Source organism: Marmota marmota, unplaced genomic scaffold (genome assembly GCF_001458135.2).
Source record: "Marmota marmota marmota unplaced genomic scaffold, marMar, whole genome shotgun sequence".
Lineage (NCBI taxonomy): Eukaryota > Metazoa > Chordata > Mammalia > Rodentia > Sciuridae > Marmota > Marmota marmota.
Window position 1 is genome coordinate 27,453,379 of NW_026000229.1, and position 18,212 is coordinate 27,471,590.

General features: G+C 36.2%; 1 protein-coding gene across 1 annotated transcript in view; it reads left to right on the forward strand.

Moving 5' to 3' along the window:
- The first annotated feature begins 15,848 nt into the window (after positions 1-15,848).
- Myo5a (myosin VA) overlaps positions 15,849-18,212 on the forward strand; it is a 163,636-nt gene continuing 161,272 nt past the window's right edge. Inside the window, exon 1 of the mRNA XM_048793247.1 lies at positions 15,849-15,857. Within this exon, the coding sequence (XP_048649204.1) occupies positions 15,849-15,857 (9 nt within the window). The remainder of the gene's footprint in view (positions 15,858-18,212) is intronic.

The window sequence follows — 18,212 nt, forward strand, 5'->3', positions numbered from 1 at the left end:
TTTTTGCATAGTATCCAGCTTTTATAGTTTTCAGTGAGAATGTTAGTTTGATATAAGTTACTCAGTTGCTTCTAGAACTGGAAGTTAGGCTATTTTATATGTGTCTGTTTAAGCTTATATTTAGATGCAGTAATTATTCAGATGATTTTTAATGTAAACTTTATTTCGAGTTTTTGAAAGAATCTGTCAGGGAAATTAAGAGTTTATGAAAATTTTATTTTCAAATATCCTATATTTTCAAAATGTGTAATACAGTGTATGTGTTTGTGTGTGTAGTGTGTATTTAAACTCTGAATTACTTTCTACTTTTAAAAATGTCCTACTTTGTCTTAGTATTTTTAGAAATTTCATATTTTTGTTGGCCATATGGTTTATAAAGTAAAAAAGTAGTTTTGACTAGTATTCCATTTATGATCTGTTTATGAAAAAAGTTGACATTTACTTTTTTTTTTTTAATTGCTGGAGATTGAACCCAAGGCCTTGTGCATGCAAGGCAGGCACTTGATAACTAAGCTATGTACCCAACCCCTATTCTTGACTTTTTATAGTAAAATGTTTTGGAGATAATTTTGAATTTGTTTGAGTTTTAAAAAAAAGCAAACCTTAGCTATACATACAATTTTCCATAATTAAATTTTCTGTATACTAGTAACTATTTTTTTTTAATCAGCTTTTTGGCTGCTGTGACTAAAAGATCCCGACCAGAACAATTGTAGAGAAGGAAAAGTTTATTTGGGGACTCACAGTTTTAGAGGTCTTAGTCCACAAAAGGCCGACTCCATTCCTTGGGCCTCAAAATTAGTCAAAATATAATGGTGGTAGAGTGTGGCAGAGGGAAGCAGCTCACATTATTAGGAGGCAGAGAGAGAAAGAGAGTCGCCACTCTTCAGGTGCAAAATATGTACCCCCCAAACCTCACCCCAATTCCCACCTCCTCTAGCTATACCCTACCACTTCAGTTACCACTTAGTTAATCCCTATCAAGACATTAATTCACTGATTAGGTTAAGACTCTTACAACCCAATTATTAATCCTATGAACCTTCTCGAATTATCTTATATGTGAGCTTTTGGGGGACATCTCACATCCAAACCATAACACTATTTCTTTATCTTTCCATTAGAAATATATTGGATATAAATCTTTCTAAAATGTACTATTAAAAATAAGATGTAGGGGCTGTTTTAGCTCAGTGGTAGAGCGCTTGCCTAGCACATGTGAGGCACTGGGTTCAATCCTCAGTATCACATAAAAATAAAATAAAGGTATTGTGTCCATCTACAACTAAAAAATTTTTTAAAAAATCATTTTTAAAAAAGGTGTAATTTACTTTTATTTGGAAAACTCAGAAGACCTTTGTGAAGACATGAAAATACAAAATAAAAACCACTTTCCAAAGATTTTTGGAAATGGTCTGTATTATAAATATTGTGCTGCACTGCCCAGATCTGTTTATCACAACTTCCCAACTGCTGCAAGGTTATTGGGAATTTTCTTGGCTTAAAAAATCTGTTTCACCCAAGGTCACACCCTCGCACACTATTCCAGGGTAGTCTATATCCAGTGTTTGGCTGATGCATGGGTATAAAGGCACACCCGCCCTCATGCCAACTCAGGACCACTCTGAGCTATTCTAGTTTCACATCTTCCTTCCTTCCTTGTCTGTGCACCCCTCCTGCACCCCTCCCCCATTACTGGGGATTGAATCTAGGGCTTCATGCCTACTAAGCAAATGCTCTACCATTGATCTACATCCTAAGCTGCAGTTTCACGTGTCTTTTTGAAGTTGACTGATGAAATCGAGTTCTCTTAAAATTATATATTGAATAGTATTTAAATTTTTCTGAGGAATGTGTCATTAATAGTGCAATAGTACATTGGAGCCCTTGTAGCCTACAAAGATGTTAAGGAACAGTTGCCTATATACTAAATGACCTCAGGTGAAAACTTTTGAAGGGCCTGTGTCCTTAATTATTAGGCAACAAGCCTTTACTTTTTGCTGTATTATTATGGCTTTTTTGTTCCCTTTGTTTTCACAACTTCTCTTCTTCAGTGGATACTCTTTAAAGGGTCTTCTAGACTGTAATAAACCTTCTTTAATCCCCAGTCATCTTGACACCCTTCCTTACCTCAGCCACAAGTGGCTGAACCCAAGTGGCAGGATGGATCTGTATTCGCTTTCTGGGACTCTCCCAGAGGAGGAAGTTACTCTCTGTGATTAGGCCCATAAACTTGAAGGTCAACAGCACTGCAGTGTGATGGGAACATCTTTCATCAGCCACGTGGCCCAGAAAACAGAGGATGCAGATATGTATAAGGAGTAGAGATGAGAAACTGTCAGAGGTGGATTAGCTTTCTAAGCCCTGCTTCCAGTCCTGTTGTGAAGTCCCTATTTCTGTTCTTTGCCTTCATGAAGAGATCCATATCCTTATAATCAATCTTTCATGTCTGCATAAGCTAACTCAAATTAGTTAATGCTACCTAGGTCATTAGTTTTTTTTTTTTTTTTTTGTCTTTAAATTGGGATGAACTTGAAAACTGTATAAAAAATAAAATTATAGAATAAGTAGAATTTTTAAATGAAAACAAGGGATGCTTTCCCAAGTAAAGTTTTAGTGCATAAAAAAGCTTTGTGCTTCTCACCACTCAGAGGCCATTTTCACTTCTTAGTCTTTTATTAATTAAGTAGTTAATATATTTTAATTGACAAGTTAAAAATATGTGTAGTCATGCACAATGTAATGACATTTTGGTCACTGACAGACCACATATACAACAGTGGTTTCATAAGATTATAATGGAGCTGAAAATTTCCTATTATCTCATATTTTTACTCTACCTTTTCTGTGTGTAGATATGTTTACATACACAAATAGTACTGTTTTACAATTGACTGGGAGAGTCAGTATGTAACATGTCATACAGGGGATTGTACCTTAGAACCAATAGGCTCTACCTTTTAGCCTACATGTATAGTAAGCTGTGCTATTCAGGTTGTGTACATACTGTTTGCTGTATGATGCCCACACAATAATGAGCTTACCTAACAATGCATTTCTCAGAATGCATTAAACAATGCAGGATCACTGTATTCGTGGGGTACATTATGTTTTGATGTATGTATTTTTATACGTTGTGTAATAGCTAAATTAAGCTATTTAACATAAGAATTGTCCCCACATTACTTATCACTTCTTTTTTTTCTTTGCTTTTTTTTTTTTTCTTTTTTTGTACTGGGGATTGAATCCAGGGGCACTTAACCACTGAGCTACATCCCTAAGTCCTTTTTTTGTATCTTATTTAGAGACAGGGTCTTGCTGAGTTGCTTAGGGCCTCACTAAGTCGGTGAGGTTGGCTTTGAAATCCCAATCATCCTGCCTCAGCCTCCAGAGCCGCTGGGATTACAGGCGTGTGCCACTGTGCCCAGCATATACTTATCATTTCTTTGTGGTGAGGACACTTAAAATCTACTCTCCTAGCAATTTTCAAATGTACAATGTATTGTCATTAACTATTGTCACAATGATATATATTAGATCTCTTGAGCTTACTCCTCTCAATTGAAATTTTATATCCTTTTATGAGTATTTTCCCAACTTCCCTACCTTCCAGCCTCGTGTAATTACCATTTTATTCTGTTTTTGTAAGTTCAACTTTTAAAACTCCATATATATGTGGGATCATGTGATATTTTCTTTTTGAGCATGGGTTATTTCACTTAATGTCTACCAGGTTAATTAAGATTTCACCATAATTTTTCAAATGACAGGATTTCTTTCTTTTGAAGCCTGGATAATATATCATTATGTATATATGTCATATATATTTTTCTTATTCATCTATTGCTGGACACTTACGTTTTATTTTTATCCTTAATTGTATTCTAGATAATTAAATTTTATTTTGCTAAATAAAAAAAGGCTTTAGTCATACTGAAGCTGATGTTTCAAAGAGTATAACATTATTGTGTGAGCATGTAGTAGTGCTAAAGAGCCTCCCACCCCACCTTTTTTTTTTTGGTAATGCTGGGCACTGACCATTGAACCCAGGGTCTCACACATGCTAGCCAAATGTTCTACCACTGAGCTACATCCCTAGCCCTTTTTACTATTTGTTTTGAGACAAATAGTTGCCCAGGCTGGCCTTGAACTGCCTTAGCCTCCTGAATCCATCAAGAACATATTTTTGAAATGGAAGAAACATTCTCCATACTTTGTTAATGTGCTAGTTTTTGTGTGTGGTGCTGAGGATCAAACCCAGGGCCTTGCATATGCCAGACAAATGTTCTCACTCTGAGCTGTATCCCCAGCCCCTAGATAGTTGAATTTTAACCACTTTTAAGTCAATTTAATTTTTTTAGTACTTCAGGGTTGAATATGTTTTTGACACCTATATCTCCAACATTAGCTGATAACTGGCTAATGTTGGAACTTACAAATAGCTTAATGGAATTCATTTATCTAGTTGGATTTTGGCAGACCTGGGAACTGTGTTGTTGTTGGCCTTTAATATTTATTATAAAGTTCCTGCAGTAGTTGGTTGCCTTGGTAGGCAAAATCAGCAGAATTATTAATTAGTTGCCTTGAGCTTAAGCACCTAGATAGCAGATAACAAGAAATATCAATCTACTTTTTATTTAATCAGAATGTTATCTTGAAGGAACTCTGACTACTGTAGTATGTTTGCACCATGCCAGTAGATGATTTTCAGTTTCAGGAAAGATCTGTGGGTTTTAGAATAGAACCAAGACCTCTGGCCCCTTTTACATCTATAGGCTTTGTTTTGATCCTTAGTCTAGATATTTCATTTAATGATTTTGATCATTTTGGGTGAGAGAGTGTGGATGAATTCGTTAAAAGTCATCCCTATTAATAGGAAATGTTTTTATTAATGATGAGTCATCCTTGGAGACCATTAGTGATAAACATGTTTTTTTCACATAATCAAGGAAAGATGTGTGAGGCTGTTTTTCTGACCGGGTCTGGTCCTCTGTGCTTTATTCTTTTTGACTATTAAAGGTGGAACTGTCGTGTTTTGGGACATTTGAGCCAGGGGCCAGGCAGTAAGCTTGTTATACTAGTAGTTCACCTTTGGACTTTTAATTGTATTTTCTACCCTTGTATGATACAAGTTAAAACATGGTTGCCTTATATTTGTATCTAAAATAATTTTTTTATTAAATACAGATTAATTGTTGTCTCAGAGGAAAGAGTATGCTTTTGCTCATATTTTCCTCTCTTCCTTCAGTTCTCCTACATATCTCATCAAGTAAACCATATTTAATGGTGTCAGTGGAGACTGTAGCCATGACTCAGAATGCTTAGTGTCAGATCAGGCGGGGCAGGCAGTCACCAAAGGAGGCAGATTTAAAAGGGCTGCTGAACAGGCTTTATTGAGATATCACTCCCGGGCGGAACTCGATCAGACCCACGGAGGGGACAGGGGAAGGGTCTGAGGAGAAACCGTGTGGAAGCTCGAGTGGACTGGACTTTTATGGGGCTTACAGCAGGAAGGGAAGGGCTTGGGACAGGAAAAGGTGTTTCTAGGAACCCTTGCCCCCTTGAAGTTGGTCAAGGGAGTTGGCTGAACTGCAGGATTGGCCAGGGGGCCCTGCTGATTGACAGGCGTTAATCAGGAGATCTGGCTGATTGACAGGCATTTCCACCGCCATCTGATTGATGTTCTTTTCCTGCGCGGGCTGCTTTGTTCTAAGTTGCCACCAAGTCGCCACCACCGACGTAACACTTAGTATCTGGTGTTTGGAACTTGTCAATGCTTTTGTCATGCTGAGGCCAGTGTCTTCCAAAGTATAACACTATTATATGAGCATGTACTAGTGAAAAACCAGCCTCTATCTCAGAGCAAAGCTTTCCAAGGAAGGGACATGGCCTTTGTCCTTGGAAAAACCCACAGAGCACTCCTAGGCACATTCCCACCCTGCTAAGTTGTTTATCTACAGGAGAGATCTGCTGCGCCAGGTGTCCCTGACTCAGTCAGGCTAGGTGGGGATCCATAGCAGCCCCCTAGCAGTCACCAATCAGCATGAGACAGGGAAATACCTGGGATGCTAGATAACCCTCCCAGTAGTTTATGGTAGTTGATAACCTGTTGGGAAACCATGTAGGTCAGCACGCACACCCCTCTTGGCTTAAACCAATCAGTTCAAACGAATACCCCTTTTATACTGACCAATCACCCCTATCTAACTTGTTCCCGCCAGTGAATGTGCTAATCATGTTTTAGAGTTGTTGTTTCATTTTCCCATGGTGTGAGGTGATTTGTTATGCTGTATGTGAAGTCCCTGCCCTTTTCAAAGAATGTATATAAGCTCTGCTCAAGCTGTTCTCGGGGCTCTTTGCTCTTTACCTCTTCGAGGTAGGCTTGGAGCCCCAGCATGCTGGACCCCCTAATAAACCCTTTGCTGTTGTATGAGACAGTCTCTTGGTGGTCTTTTCCTCCGACGTTTGCCTGACCTTTACACTAGTACTAAAGAAGACAGTTTTTAAATGGAAGAAACATTCGCCATTCTGTTAACAATGTGCTATTGGAGAGTGGCTACATATTTATTTTATAACTTAACAATTAATGATTGTAAGTATATCAATCTGATTTATAATCTATAGCTTGTTTAAGATGTGCCAGCTTACTTAATCTATAGCTACAACAATTACTTCAAACCTTCTGGCTCTGAGATATAGTTTGCCTTGGAAAAAAGTACCATTTCTATTTCTTTCTTCCAGAACATGTTACATATGGCCTGACACAATATTTCTTCCTGCAGACCTTGATGGTAGCACAAGGATTTCATTAGCTCTTATTCTCATCCACACCCAGTGTAGAGGCCCTGTTGACTCACAGTTCAAGCACTAGATCTGAGTCTTTTCTGGTGATTAAAAATAAATAAAAATTTTTATTGTGAAAAAATCTAAAATATATATGAAAGTGTTACCACTGTTTACCAGTGATGAGTCAAGCACACTGAGGAAAGTGTAGAGAGGAAAGTGGAAGGCTTTATTAAAGGATGGCAGAAAACACTTCCTCCCTGAGGAAGAAGGGGACCTGAAAGGTGGAATCCATGAAGGGGGAGGTCTTCCCTTTTTTATGCTAAGGTCTTCTTTGAGTCCTCCCATATTCCTGTCCTTTGTTTCCCTGTATCCTGCAGTTATAGAATGCAGGCGGGAAGGCCAAAAGGTGGGAGATAGGTGGACTGATGGGGCAAGGAGGAGTAATCTGGACTGGAAGGGCCTGGGGTGGTTTGGTTAGCACCTCTCTGTTTGCTGGGAGCTACTTCATTAACAATTCCTTAGGATGGGCTCTGGGCCTTGGGGACATTAACATTTCAATTTCCCCAGGTGTTGTTCTCCATTTTCTTTATCTTACTTGATATTAGACCTGATTTACCTAACTACAATAACTACCTATCTTTAAATCTGGCTTCAAAAGTAGAAAGAGCAGTATAGTCAGTTCCCACATACCTGTGTCCCCAGGTTTAACATCATCAACTCATGGCCAACTTAGGTCACCTACACCCTTACCTGCTTTTTCTTTCCCAATTATTTTGAGACAAATACCAGACATACTGTCATTTCATTCCAATTATTTCAGTATGTATTGTTAGACCAGGACGCAAGAAAAGACCACTGACTCCAATTAAAATCAAATTAAAGCAAGCTTATTATTTAGACCCGCCGGGCTGCCTCTCCCTTCCCAAACCGCGGGAAACAAGACAGCAGCAGCAGCTTTCCTGCAGCCCAGCTTTATAGCCCTGAAAGTTACACAAAGGGGGGGTTACAGATAACAGAAATGGTAGTTTACATTTTTTGCTGGCCCCAACATCAGAATTTATTAGAGCCTCAGAGAGGGTCGTTATCTGGCCAGGGAAGGCCAATATTTATGAGGTGTCACTAAAGTTTCAGAGAGGGCTGCTATCTGGTCAGAGAGCCAGGCATGGGTGAGTTCAAGGCATGGGCAGGCATTCCAAGCAGGTTTAGAATTTGCAGTAATTTATAGTAAAGCCAAAATTATCTTTTCATGGCTTTGTGGCGAGATGGCTCCCAATTTTAAGAAAAGATCAGGTTGGGTCTATCAGTATCTGTACAGAAAAAAGATTAACATAGCAGGCCTGTCTGCAGTTTTCTGAAAGGCCTGTTTACAAGGTTGCTGGCATCAGGAAACATGGATTTGGAGAAGATTCTTACCACCGTAACTGGTAGTGGCTCACTATGCCTAAGCTTTGTGTACAAACCATGTTGTTTATGGTGAACATCTGCTTTCCTTCTAAGAGGCTGGAATCTTGGAGTGTGCTAGATAGTATGACTATGTAACCAGGCTCCAATAAAACTTTGGGCATTGAGTATGTAGAAGCACTGTCTCAACTTGTTGCTTGGAGAATTAGGCCTATCCCAGTGACTGCACTGTGAGAAGACTCTTGAAAGCTGGCACCTGGTTTCCTCTCAACTTTACTATATGCTGTTTTCCCTTTGCTGATTTTTGCTTTGTTACCTTTTGGCTGCTCATAGCCATGATGACATGTACAGCTATATGCAGTTATGTGAGCCCTCCTTCCAAATCCCTATATCTGGGAGTAATATTAGGAATTGTTGGCAGAGTATCTCTTACATAAACACTTAAAAACTATCTATTCATCCATCCATCCATCCACCCACATCTCCATAATACTATTATCACATCTAAAAATATTCATAATACTTCCTTCATATCATCAACTATCAAATCAGCATTTGCATTTCCAGTTGCCTCATAAGTGTCATAATCTTAAATTTTGTTTGAATCAAGATTCAGATATTGCAACTGGTTGATACTTTCTTAAGTTATCACTATAGATTCCCTATCTGCCCCCTTTTTTTTTTTTGAATTTATTTTGCTGAAGAACCTGAGTCATTTTTTCCTGCAGTGTGTCCCACACTCTTTTTTGTTTACTATACTGCTATGGAATAGTTTATTGTCTTCCTCTGTGAATTGGTATTGTGACTTTTTGTTTGAGATTTTGAAAGTCCAGTGCTGCCTTATATCCTGAGGATATGCCTTAGTTTTCATTTGATTAATATTTGCCAAACATATTGAGATACTTGAATAAAAGGGCTCTAACAGTAAATATCTTTGTTTCATTAGAAGGAGACTAGATCTTCTGACACTAGGAGTATGACTTATCCTTCTTAAGAGATTCCAATGTAAAGTACATGGTTTAGTGTTCATTACCTGCCTTTCATGTACTTATCCTGGCAGAATTCTCTGAGCAAAAACTAACTTTAGTTATCGGGGGTTGGAACGGTGCCATGGTGATCAAATTCCCTTTTTTTTTTTCTTTTTTTAATATTTATTTTTTAGTTGTAGATGGACACAGTATCTTTATTTATTTTTATGTGGTGCGAGGGCTCTACCTCTGAGCCACAACCCCAGCTCCCAAATTCCCTCTTTTCAGTCCAGTTATTTTTTGTTAAATCCTAAAAACTTAAAACAGGAAACATCAGAACCCTACTAAAAACTGCATATACATGTCAACATATATTAATTTGTTATGTAACAAAATCAATGTTCTTTGTAAATAATTATTAGTGAGTTTTTTGCTTTGTTTTTTGTACTGAGGGTTGAACACAGGGGCACTCTACCACTGAGCTATATCCCTATCCCCTCTTTTTTTTTTTTTTTTTATTTTGAGACAGGGACTTACTAAATTCCTGAGGCTGACCTTGAACTTGTGATTCTCCTGCTTCAGCTTCCCAAGTCACTGAGATTATAAACATGCGCCACCACACCCAGCTTAATAGTACATCTTCTTTGTACAAAATAATGAGTTTCATTCAGGTTGGGGTTATGGCTCAGTGGCAGAGTGCCTGCCTACCATGTGTGAGGCACTGGGTTTGATTCTCAGCACCACATATAAATGAATAAAGCAAACGTCCATCGACAACTAAAAAAATTTTTTTAAATGATTTTCAATGTGACAATTTCATACATGCAAATAATATACTTTGATCATATCCACCTTCTCTGTGTCCCTCTTTCTTCCCCTTCCCAGGAGGGTCTTTTTTCATAATAGCACCCCTTCTACTTTTACGTTGTCTTTTTTGTTTTGTTTTTGAGTTACCAATTCCTCTTAACTTTATAGGAATAACCCAACAACAAAAGTCTAAAGTGTTAGTAGAAAAAGAAGTAGTCAAACGATCTCTGTTTGCCATTGGTATGCATCTATATATAGAAGACCCAAAAAACTCCACCAGAAGACTTTTAGGGCTTTTAAATTTGTTTAACAAAGCAGCAATATCCAAGATCAGCACCCATAAATCAATAGCTTTCCTATACTCCAACAGTGATTCAGCTGAGGAAAAAAATTCATCTCATTCACAATAATCTAAAAAAAAAAAATCAAATACTTGGGTGTAATCTAACCAAGGAGGTAAAAAACTCTACAATGAAAATTATAGAACACTGAAGAAAGAAATTGAAGAAACCTTAGAAGATGGAAAGACATCCCATGTTTTTAGATAGGCAGAATTAATATTGTCAAAATGGCCATACTACCAAAAGCAATATACAGATTTAGTGCAGTCCCCATCAAAATACCAATGACATGCCAGGCATGGTGGCGCACACCTGTAATCCCAGAAGTTTGGGAGGCTGAGGCAAGAGGATCACAAGTTCAAAACTAGCCTCAGCAACTTAGCCCTATGCAACTCAGTGAGATCCTGTCTCTAAAAAAGGGCTGGTGATGTGGTTCAGTGGTTGAGCACCCTTGGGTTCAATCCCTAGTACTAAAAAGAAAGAAAAAACACAAAAAACAAAACAAACAAACAAAACAAACAACAACAACCAAAAAAAAAAAAAAAACAAGAAAAGCAATGACATTTTTCACAGAATTAGAAAAAAAAATTATTAAACTCATTTGGAAGAGTAAGAGACCAACAAATAGCCAAGCAATACTAAGTAAGAAAAGCAAAGCAAGAGGCATCACAATATCTGATCTGAAATTATATTACAGAGCTGTAGTAACAGAAACAGCATGATATTGGCATCAAAACAGACATGAAGAGCAATGGAATAGAATAGAAGACACAGAAAAAAACGTGTATACCTATAACTATCTAATATTTGACAGAAGTGCCAAAAATATATCTTGGAGAAAAGACAGCCTTTTTAACAAATGATGCTGGGAAAACTGGATACCATATGTAGAAAAATGAAATTAGACCCCTCTTACCCTACTCAAAAACTCAAATTGCAATGGAACCAAGACTTAGGAATTAAACCAGAAACTTTACAACTGATGGAGTAAAACATAGGGTCAATACTCCCATCACATAGGTTCTGGCACCAAGTTCCTTAACAAGATCCCCTAAAGTGCAAGAAATAAAACCAAAATTGGTAGGTGGAATGCTATCAAACTAAAGATTCTGCACAGCAAAGGAAAGAGGAGTTTGAAGAGAGAGCCTATAGAATAGGAGAAAATCTTTGCCAACTATTTCTCCAAGAGGGGATTAATATCCAGAATATACAAAGAACTCAAAAAATTAAACATCAAACAAACAAATACCACCCAATCAATAAATGGCCAAAAGAACTAAACAGAAACTTCTCAAGATAAGAAACATAAATAGCCAATGAGAGACTGGGGATATAGCTCAGTTGGTAGAGTGCTTGCCTCACATGCACAAGGCCCTGGGTTTAATTTCCCAGCACCACACACACACACACACACACAAATAAAAGCCAATAAATACACGAAAAAATGTTCAACATCTGTAACAGTCAGGGAGATGCAAATTAAAACTTTCATCTCACTGGTCAGAATGGCAGCGATCAAGAATACAAGTAACAATTAATGCTGGTGAGGTTGTGGGGAGAAAGGTGCACTTGTACATTGTTGGTATGACTGCAGACTAGGACATTCATTCTGTAAAGCAGTATAGAAATTCCTCAAAAAACTGGGGATGAAACCACCTCAAGAACCAGCTATTCCACTCCTTGGTGTTTTCCCAAAAGATCTAAAATCAGCACACCACAGCAACACAGCCACATCAATATTGATAATAGCACAATTCACAATAGCTAAACTACAGAATCAACCCAGATGCCTGTCAATAGATGAATAGATTAAGAAATTGTGGTATATATGTACAATGGAGTAGTTCTACTTAGCCATAAAATGAATAAAATTATGGCATTTATTGCTAAAATAGATGTAAATGGGAAGTATCATGCTAAGTGAAATTAGCCAAACTCAGAAACTCAAAGGTCAAATGTTTTCTCTTATATGTGGAGGCCAGAATAAAATAAAGGAAAGGGGGAGGGGAGGATAGGATAACATAAAGAATTGTAATGCAAATAATAATAATAATAATAAAGCTTATGTAAAAAATAAATAAAAATTTAAAAAAAACATGTGAGTCTAATACAAATTTATAAATGAGCAATAGGAAGTCTAATAGAGTACAGGAAGGAAAATGGGAGAGGGGCGGGAAGAGAGAAAAAGGGAACCATGAACTGAAATAAATTTTCATGCCTGTATGAGTTTTTGGAATGAACTTAACTACTATGTATAATTAAGAAGCTCTAATAAAAAATTAAAACAAAATTTCCTTTATTTAAAAAACAGTGAATATAGTTACCATAGGTATCAATATAGATGTACTTTTTTGAAATAGGTGGTGGTTGGTCATTTAATAAACATTTAGAATATTCATGATACTTTAAACATTTTTATTTTTAATTGTGGTAAAAACACATAAAATTTACAAACTTAACCACTTTTGAATGTACAGTTCAGTAGTGTTAACTACATTTGTAGTGTGGTATAACCAATCTCCTGAATTCTCTTCATCTTGAAAAACTAAAACTCTAATTCCCTATCCCCCTCATTTTATATCCCAGCAACCACTTTTTTTTCTGCTTCTGAGTCTTCCTACTCTATCTAGGGTAAAGGGAATCATATAGTATTTGTCTTCCTGTGATTGGCTTTTATCACTAAGAATAATGTCCTCAAGGTTTATCAGAGTTGTAGCATGTATCCAAATTTCCTTCCTCCCCCCCCCCCTTTTGCTACTGGGGATTGAACCCAGGATTGCTCACCACTGAGCCATTTCCCCAGGCCTTTTAAAAAATATTTTATTTAGAGAGAAGGTCTTGTTAAGTTGCTTAGGGCCTCACTAAGTTGCTGAGGCTGGCTTTGAACTCTCAATCTTCCTACCTCAGGCTTCCAGTCCGCTGGGATTACAGGTGTGCATTACTGCTCCCAGCTCCTTCCTTTTCAATGTTGAAAAGTATTCCAGTGTATGAATATATCACATTTTGTTTATTCATTAATTCATCGATAAACATATGGGTTGCTTCCGTCCTTTGGCTGTTGTGAGTAGTTTCTATGAACATGGATGTACAGATATCTTTTTGAGACCCTATTTTTCAATTCTTTTGGGTATGTACTCCAAATTGCTGGGTCACATGGTAATTGTTTCATTTGTTTGTTTGGTACCAGAGATTAAACGCAGGGGTGCATAAGCACTGAGCCACATCTCCATCCCTTTTTTTTTTTATCTTGAGTCAGGTTCTCACTAAGTTGCTTAGGGCCTTGCTAAATTGTCTAGGCTGATTTTAAACTTGTGATCCTCTTGCTTTAGTCTTCTGAGTTGCTGGGATTATAGGCATGCACCACCATGCCTGGCTGTTTCATTTTTTTGAGGAACCATCATACTGTTATCCATAGTAGGTACATCATTGTATATTTTCACCAACATCACACAAGAGTTCCAATTTATTCATATCCTCTCCAACATTTGTTATTTTCTGCCCTCACTTACAATGGCAGGCATCCTAATGAATTTGAAATGATATCTCATTGATTTTGATTTGTATTCCCTTAATGATTAATGATGTTGAGCCTCTTTTCATGTGTTTATTGGCCATTTGTATATCGTTTTGAGAGAATGTCTACTCTAATGTTTTGCATTTTAAAATTAGGTTACTTATTTTTATTCTTGTTGTTGTAGGAATTCTTTATTCTGAATAGTAACCCCTTAACAAATATATGATAGTTCTTCCCATTCTGTGGATTGCCTTTTCATTCTGTTGATTGTGTCCTTTGATGCATACAGATTTTTAATTGTGATGTGGTCCAATTCATCTATATTTTTGTTGTTGTTTTTGCCTATACTTCTGGTGTTTCAACTATGATATCATTGCCAAATTCAGTGTCATGAAGCTCTCCCCCTAAGTTTTCTTCTAACAATCTTATAGTTTTAGCTCTTACATTTATGTCTTTGATCCTGCTTGAGTTACTTTTTCCATGAGATTTAAGGTAGGAATCTATCTTCATTATCTGTCTGCTCTTTTACACTTTGATTTAATGATATATCTGTGCACTGTCTAGAAGAGAACAGAGGGCTCTGAAGTCGGTTGTGCTATTGACAACTGCTTGCAATGGAAATCTTGCCTTAATGTCTCCTCCCATGGGCAGTTGTTACTGATCTAGTTTATTTTTCCCCAAAGAGTCTAAATTTTAAGAAAGTAAGAGAAATTGCTAAATACCTGTTCCCAGTTATTAAATATTAGTTGTTTATACTTTTTTTAGGTTCTTAAACTTTTTATTATGAAAAGTTTTCAAACATACACATAGTAAAAACAAACCCCAGCACACAGCTTCAACAAATAGCCTTCTCCATCTCTTGTTTCATCTACTCCCTTTCCCAGCCTTTTCTTCCTGAAGTATTTTTCATTCCACTTATATATTTAAAGTAAATTTATGTATTTCTTATCAAATATGTTTGATGGTAGAGTATACTTTTCTAGTACTTTATATTACTAGAAAATTAGTTCCATTCCATACTAGAATGGTTCCATTCCCAGATTTCCAAGGAATCTCCATATTCCTTGGAAATGCTTTCCATATTGTTAATGTTTTAGGTGTTTTATTGTGTGTTGTTTTTGTTTTTAATAGCTCACCTAAATATGATCAATAATCGTTTTAAATCTTAGGGCTAGGATCAATAGCCTAATTTTTATATTTGAAATGTCTTTTGTTTATATATTTATTATATGCTATTTCTTTGATTTTATCTCTAATCAATAATGCGGTTTTTGCCTCAGGATTCCAAATCCTGATTATATATTGCTCTTTGGGGAAAAACTGAACTTCTCTACAGCCCTTTACATTAGAATATGATTTCCAGGGTTAGGGATATAGCTTGCTGGTAGAGCACTAGTCTAGCATGCACCAGGTCCTGGGTTTGATCCCCAGTATCAGGAAAAAAAATGTGATTTTTCAATAACTCATTATTTTATAGATATTAGCTACATATTCTTTTAAATTTTTTTTTTAACTTTTTGATGAACCTTTACTATATTTATTCAGTTATTTATATGTGATGCTGAGAATCAAACCTAGTGCCTCACACATGCTAGGCAAGTGCTGTACCACAACCCCATAACCCCAGCCCTAGCTACATATTCTTATAAAATGCTTAGAATAAGAACTCACAGGAAAAATTATAAAAATGTTTATTTTCTTTTTCTTTTTTTATTATGTCTCTTCCCTTTGAATTATGGTGATACTGTATAATAAGAGCATCACCTATTACATTATTCTTTCTTTTCCACCCTCTGGAGAATTTAATAAAGTGCAATAAGTGGGGGACTTTTTGCTGTAGAAGTACTGTTTAGAAGTTAAAAATTCACAAATATATGATTGTTAAGATGAAAGATGATTAGATCTCATCCAGATTATAAAGTTTTCTTCTTGATTTATATTGCCTAATTATTTAATACTGCTATAACTCAAAGTGGGAGGGCTGTCAGTAGATAGGCTGTTTGATGTAAAGCAGTTTGGTAAATGGGAAGTATGGGTGAGGTGAGTCAGGAGCTATTGCCATACAAGTAAGCTGGTTTCTTCAATTGACCAAGGATACTGAAAACTGAAACCAGGAAAAGTCATAGTATAAAATTGATGTTAGCACACTGGTCCATACATTCCCAGGTAAATAGTTTTATATCATATTTATTACTTATTTCTACTAGTTGCTTATTTCTTAATATTATATTACTTATTTCTTAATATTGATTACTTATTTCTCCTGAGATCTCCTGAATTTAAAATACTGAGTAAACAACTCATATCTGAAAAGAATATTTAAGAATCAATCATATATAACACAAGTACTAATTTATTACTTTCTTAGGAAAGCCTACAACCCTTATGTTCCCATTCCAAACTTGACTAAGGGATGGGCGTATCTCTGTGAGGAATCTTCCACAAAACCTCAATTGCAAGCATCGGATGACTCCAGTGGCATTCTGATGGTCAGGTGTACATGCTTGGCCATTTGAATGGGTCCCCATTTCTCTTTTTTAAAAAATTTTTAAATTGATTTTTAAAAAAATAAATGACAGTGGAATGCATTACAATCCTTGTTACACATATACAGCACAATTTTTCATATCTCTGCTTGTATATAAAGTATGTTGACACCAATTTGTTTTCTTTATACATGTACTTTGGATAATGATGTCCATCACATTCCACCATCCTTGCTAATCCCCTGTCCCCTCCCTTTCCCTCCCACCCCTTCACCCCATCTAGATTTCATCTGTTCCTCTCATGCTTCCCCTCCCTACCCCACTATGAGTCAGCCTCCTTATATCAGAGAAAACATTTGGTATTTGTTTTTTGGGGATTGGCTAACTTCACTTAGCTTTATCTTCTCCACCTCCATCCACTTACCTGCAAATGTCATGATTTTATTCTCTTTTAATGCTGAGTAAAATTCCATTGTGTATATATGTGCCACATTTTTTTTTAATCCATTTATCCACTGAAGGGCATCTAGGTTGGCGCCACAGTTTAGCTGTTGTGAATTGTGCTGCTATAAACATTGATGTGGCTGTGTCCCTGTAGTTTGCTGTTTTCAAGTCTTTGGGGTATAGACCGAGGAGAGGGATAGCTGGGTCAAATGGTGGTTCCATTCCTAGATTTCCAAGGAATCTCCATATTCCTTGGAAATGCTTTCCATATTGTTAATGTTTTAGGTGTTTTATTGTGTGTTGTTTTTGTTTTTAATAGCTCACCTAAAACTTACTCCTCTTCCTGTCTATGATGAGTAAAATTATATTAGTATAGAAGAAACATGCATAGTTAATATCCATATAAAAGGTTACTTAATAAATCTAAAAAGAAAAAGAAAAAAGCATAAAGGTAATGGTGATTTGCTTTTATTTCATTTTAATAACATTGGTTGGTCCTGCTAGGGTTACTTTTTTTTTTAAAGAACTTATTATTCTAGAATTCAGCATCTCATGATCTAATCAGAGTTCTCATGTAGAAATCATCTGACTTCTTTTTGGCATGCCTTAACTCATGTGACAGAAAATTTACACCTTCTAAGAATCTGTCTCCATAATTTCAATGGTATTTATATATGCTCTATATTGTTCAAATTTAATATGCTTAACCATTTTGACATTAGAAATGATTCATCATCTGACATTTTTCCACTCTTAGTTTCCTTTTAAAGATTAGTTTTCTGTGATTTACAGATAATTAGTAGAGGAAGAATATTAAACTCTAAGAAACTCCAGTATCATTTGAAGACTTACTAGAAAAATCATTTATTGTGACTTAGGTACCACCTATAACTGTTCAGTTCTTTAATTATTTACCTTTTTGTCTCTGCTTTTTATGATGACTCAAAAGAATAATGTATGCAATTTAAAAAGTTAGTATTGAAATCAGAAAATATTTAGGAAAATAAGGAAATACCTGCAATGTTTTGTTCTGTCCATCAAGTTCTTTAGTTAATTTAGGAATATAAAAATATACTTCTATATTCCTTCATATCTCATATAATGATCACTTTGGAATATTTAGATCTGCAAAAGCCTAATAACACTGAAACAGAGGTCAAGGTTAAAATTAGTATTGATTTTACGTCTTACTTTTTTTCTGGTAAAAAGAACTACAAGGGCAAAAACATTTTCCTCTAAATATCCAAAATATAAATATCTAAATATCTAAATATCTACCCTCCCTGACTACTTGAACAAAAGGGGGTATATGTGCATGTGTGTGTGTTCTACCATAGCTACCCCACAAGCCAGACTGAGCTATAGCCCCAACTACAGAGGTAAAAGTTTTTAACTGAGCCATTCAGATATTCTGTTTGGGGAATTGCAATTGAGGATTATAGAGAAGATAAGCCAAAGAAGAGTG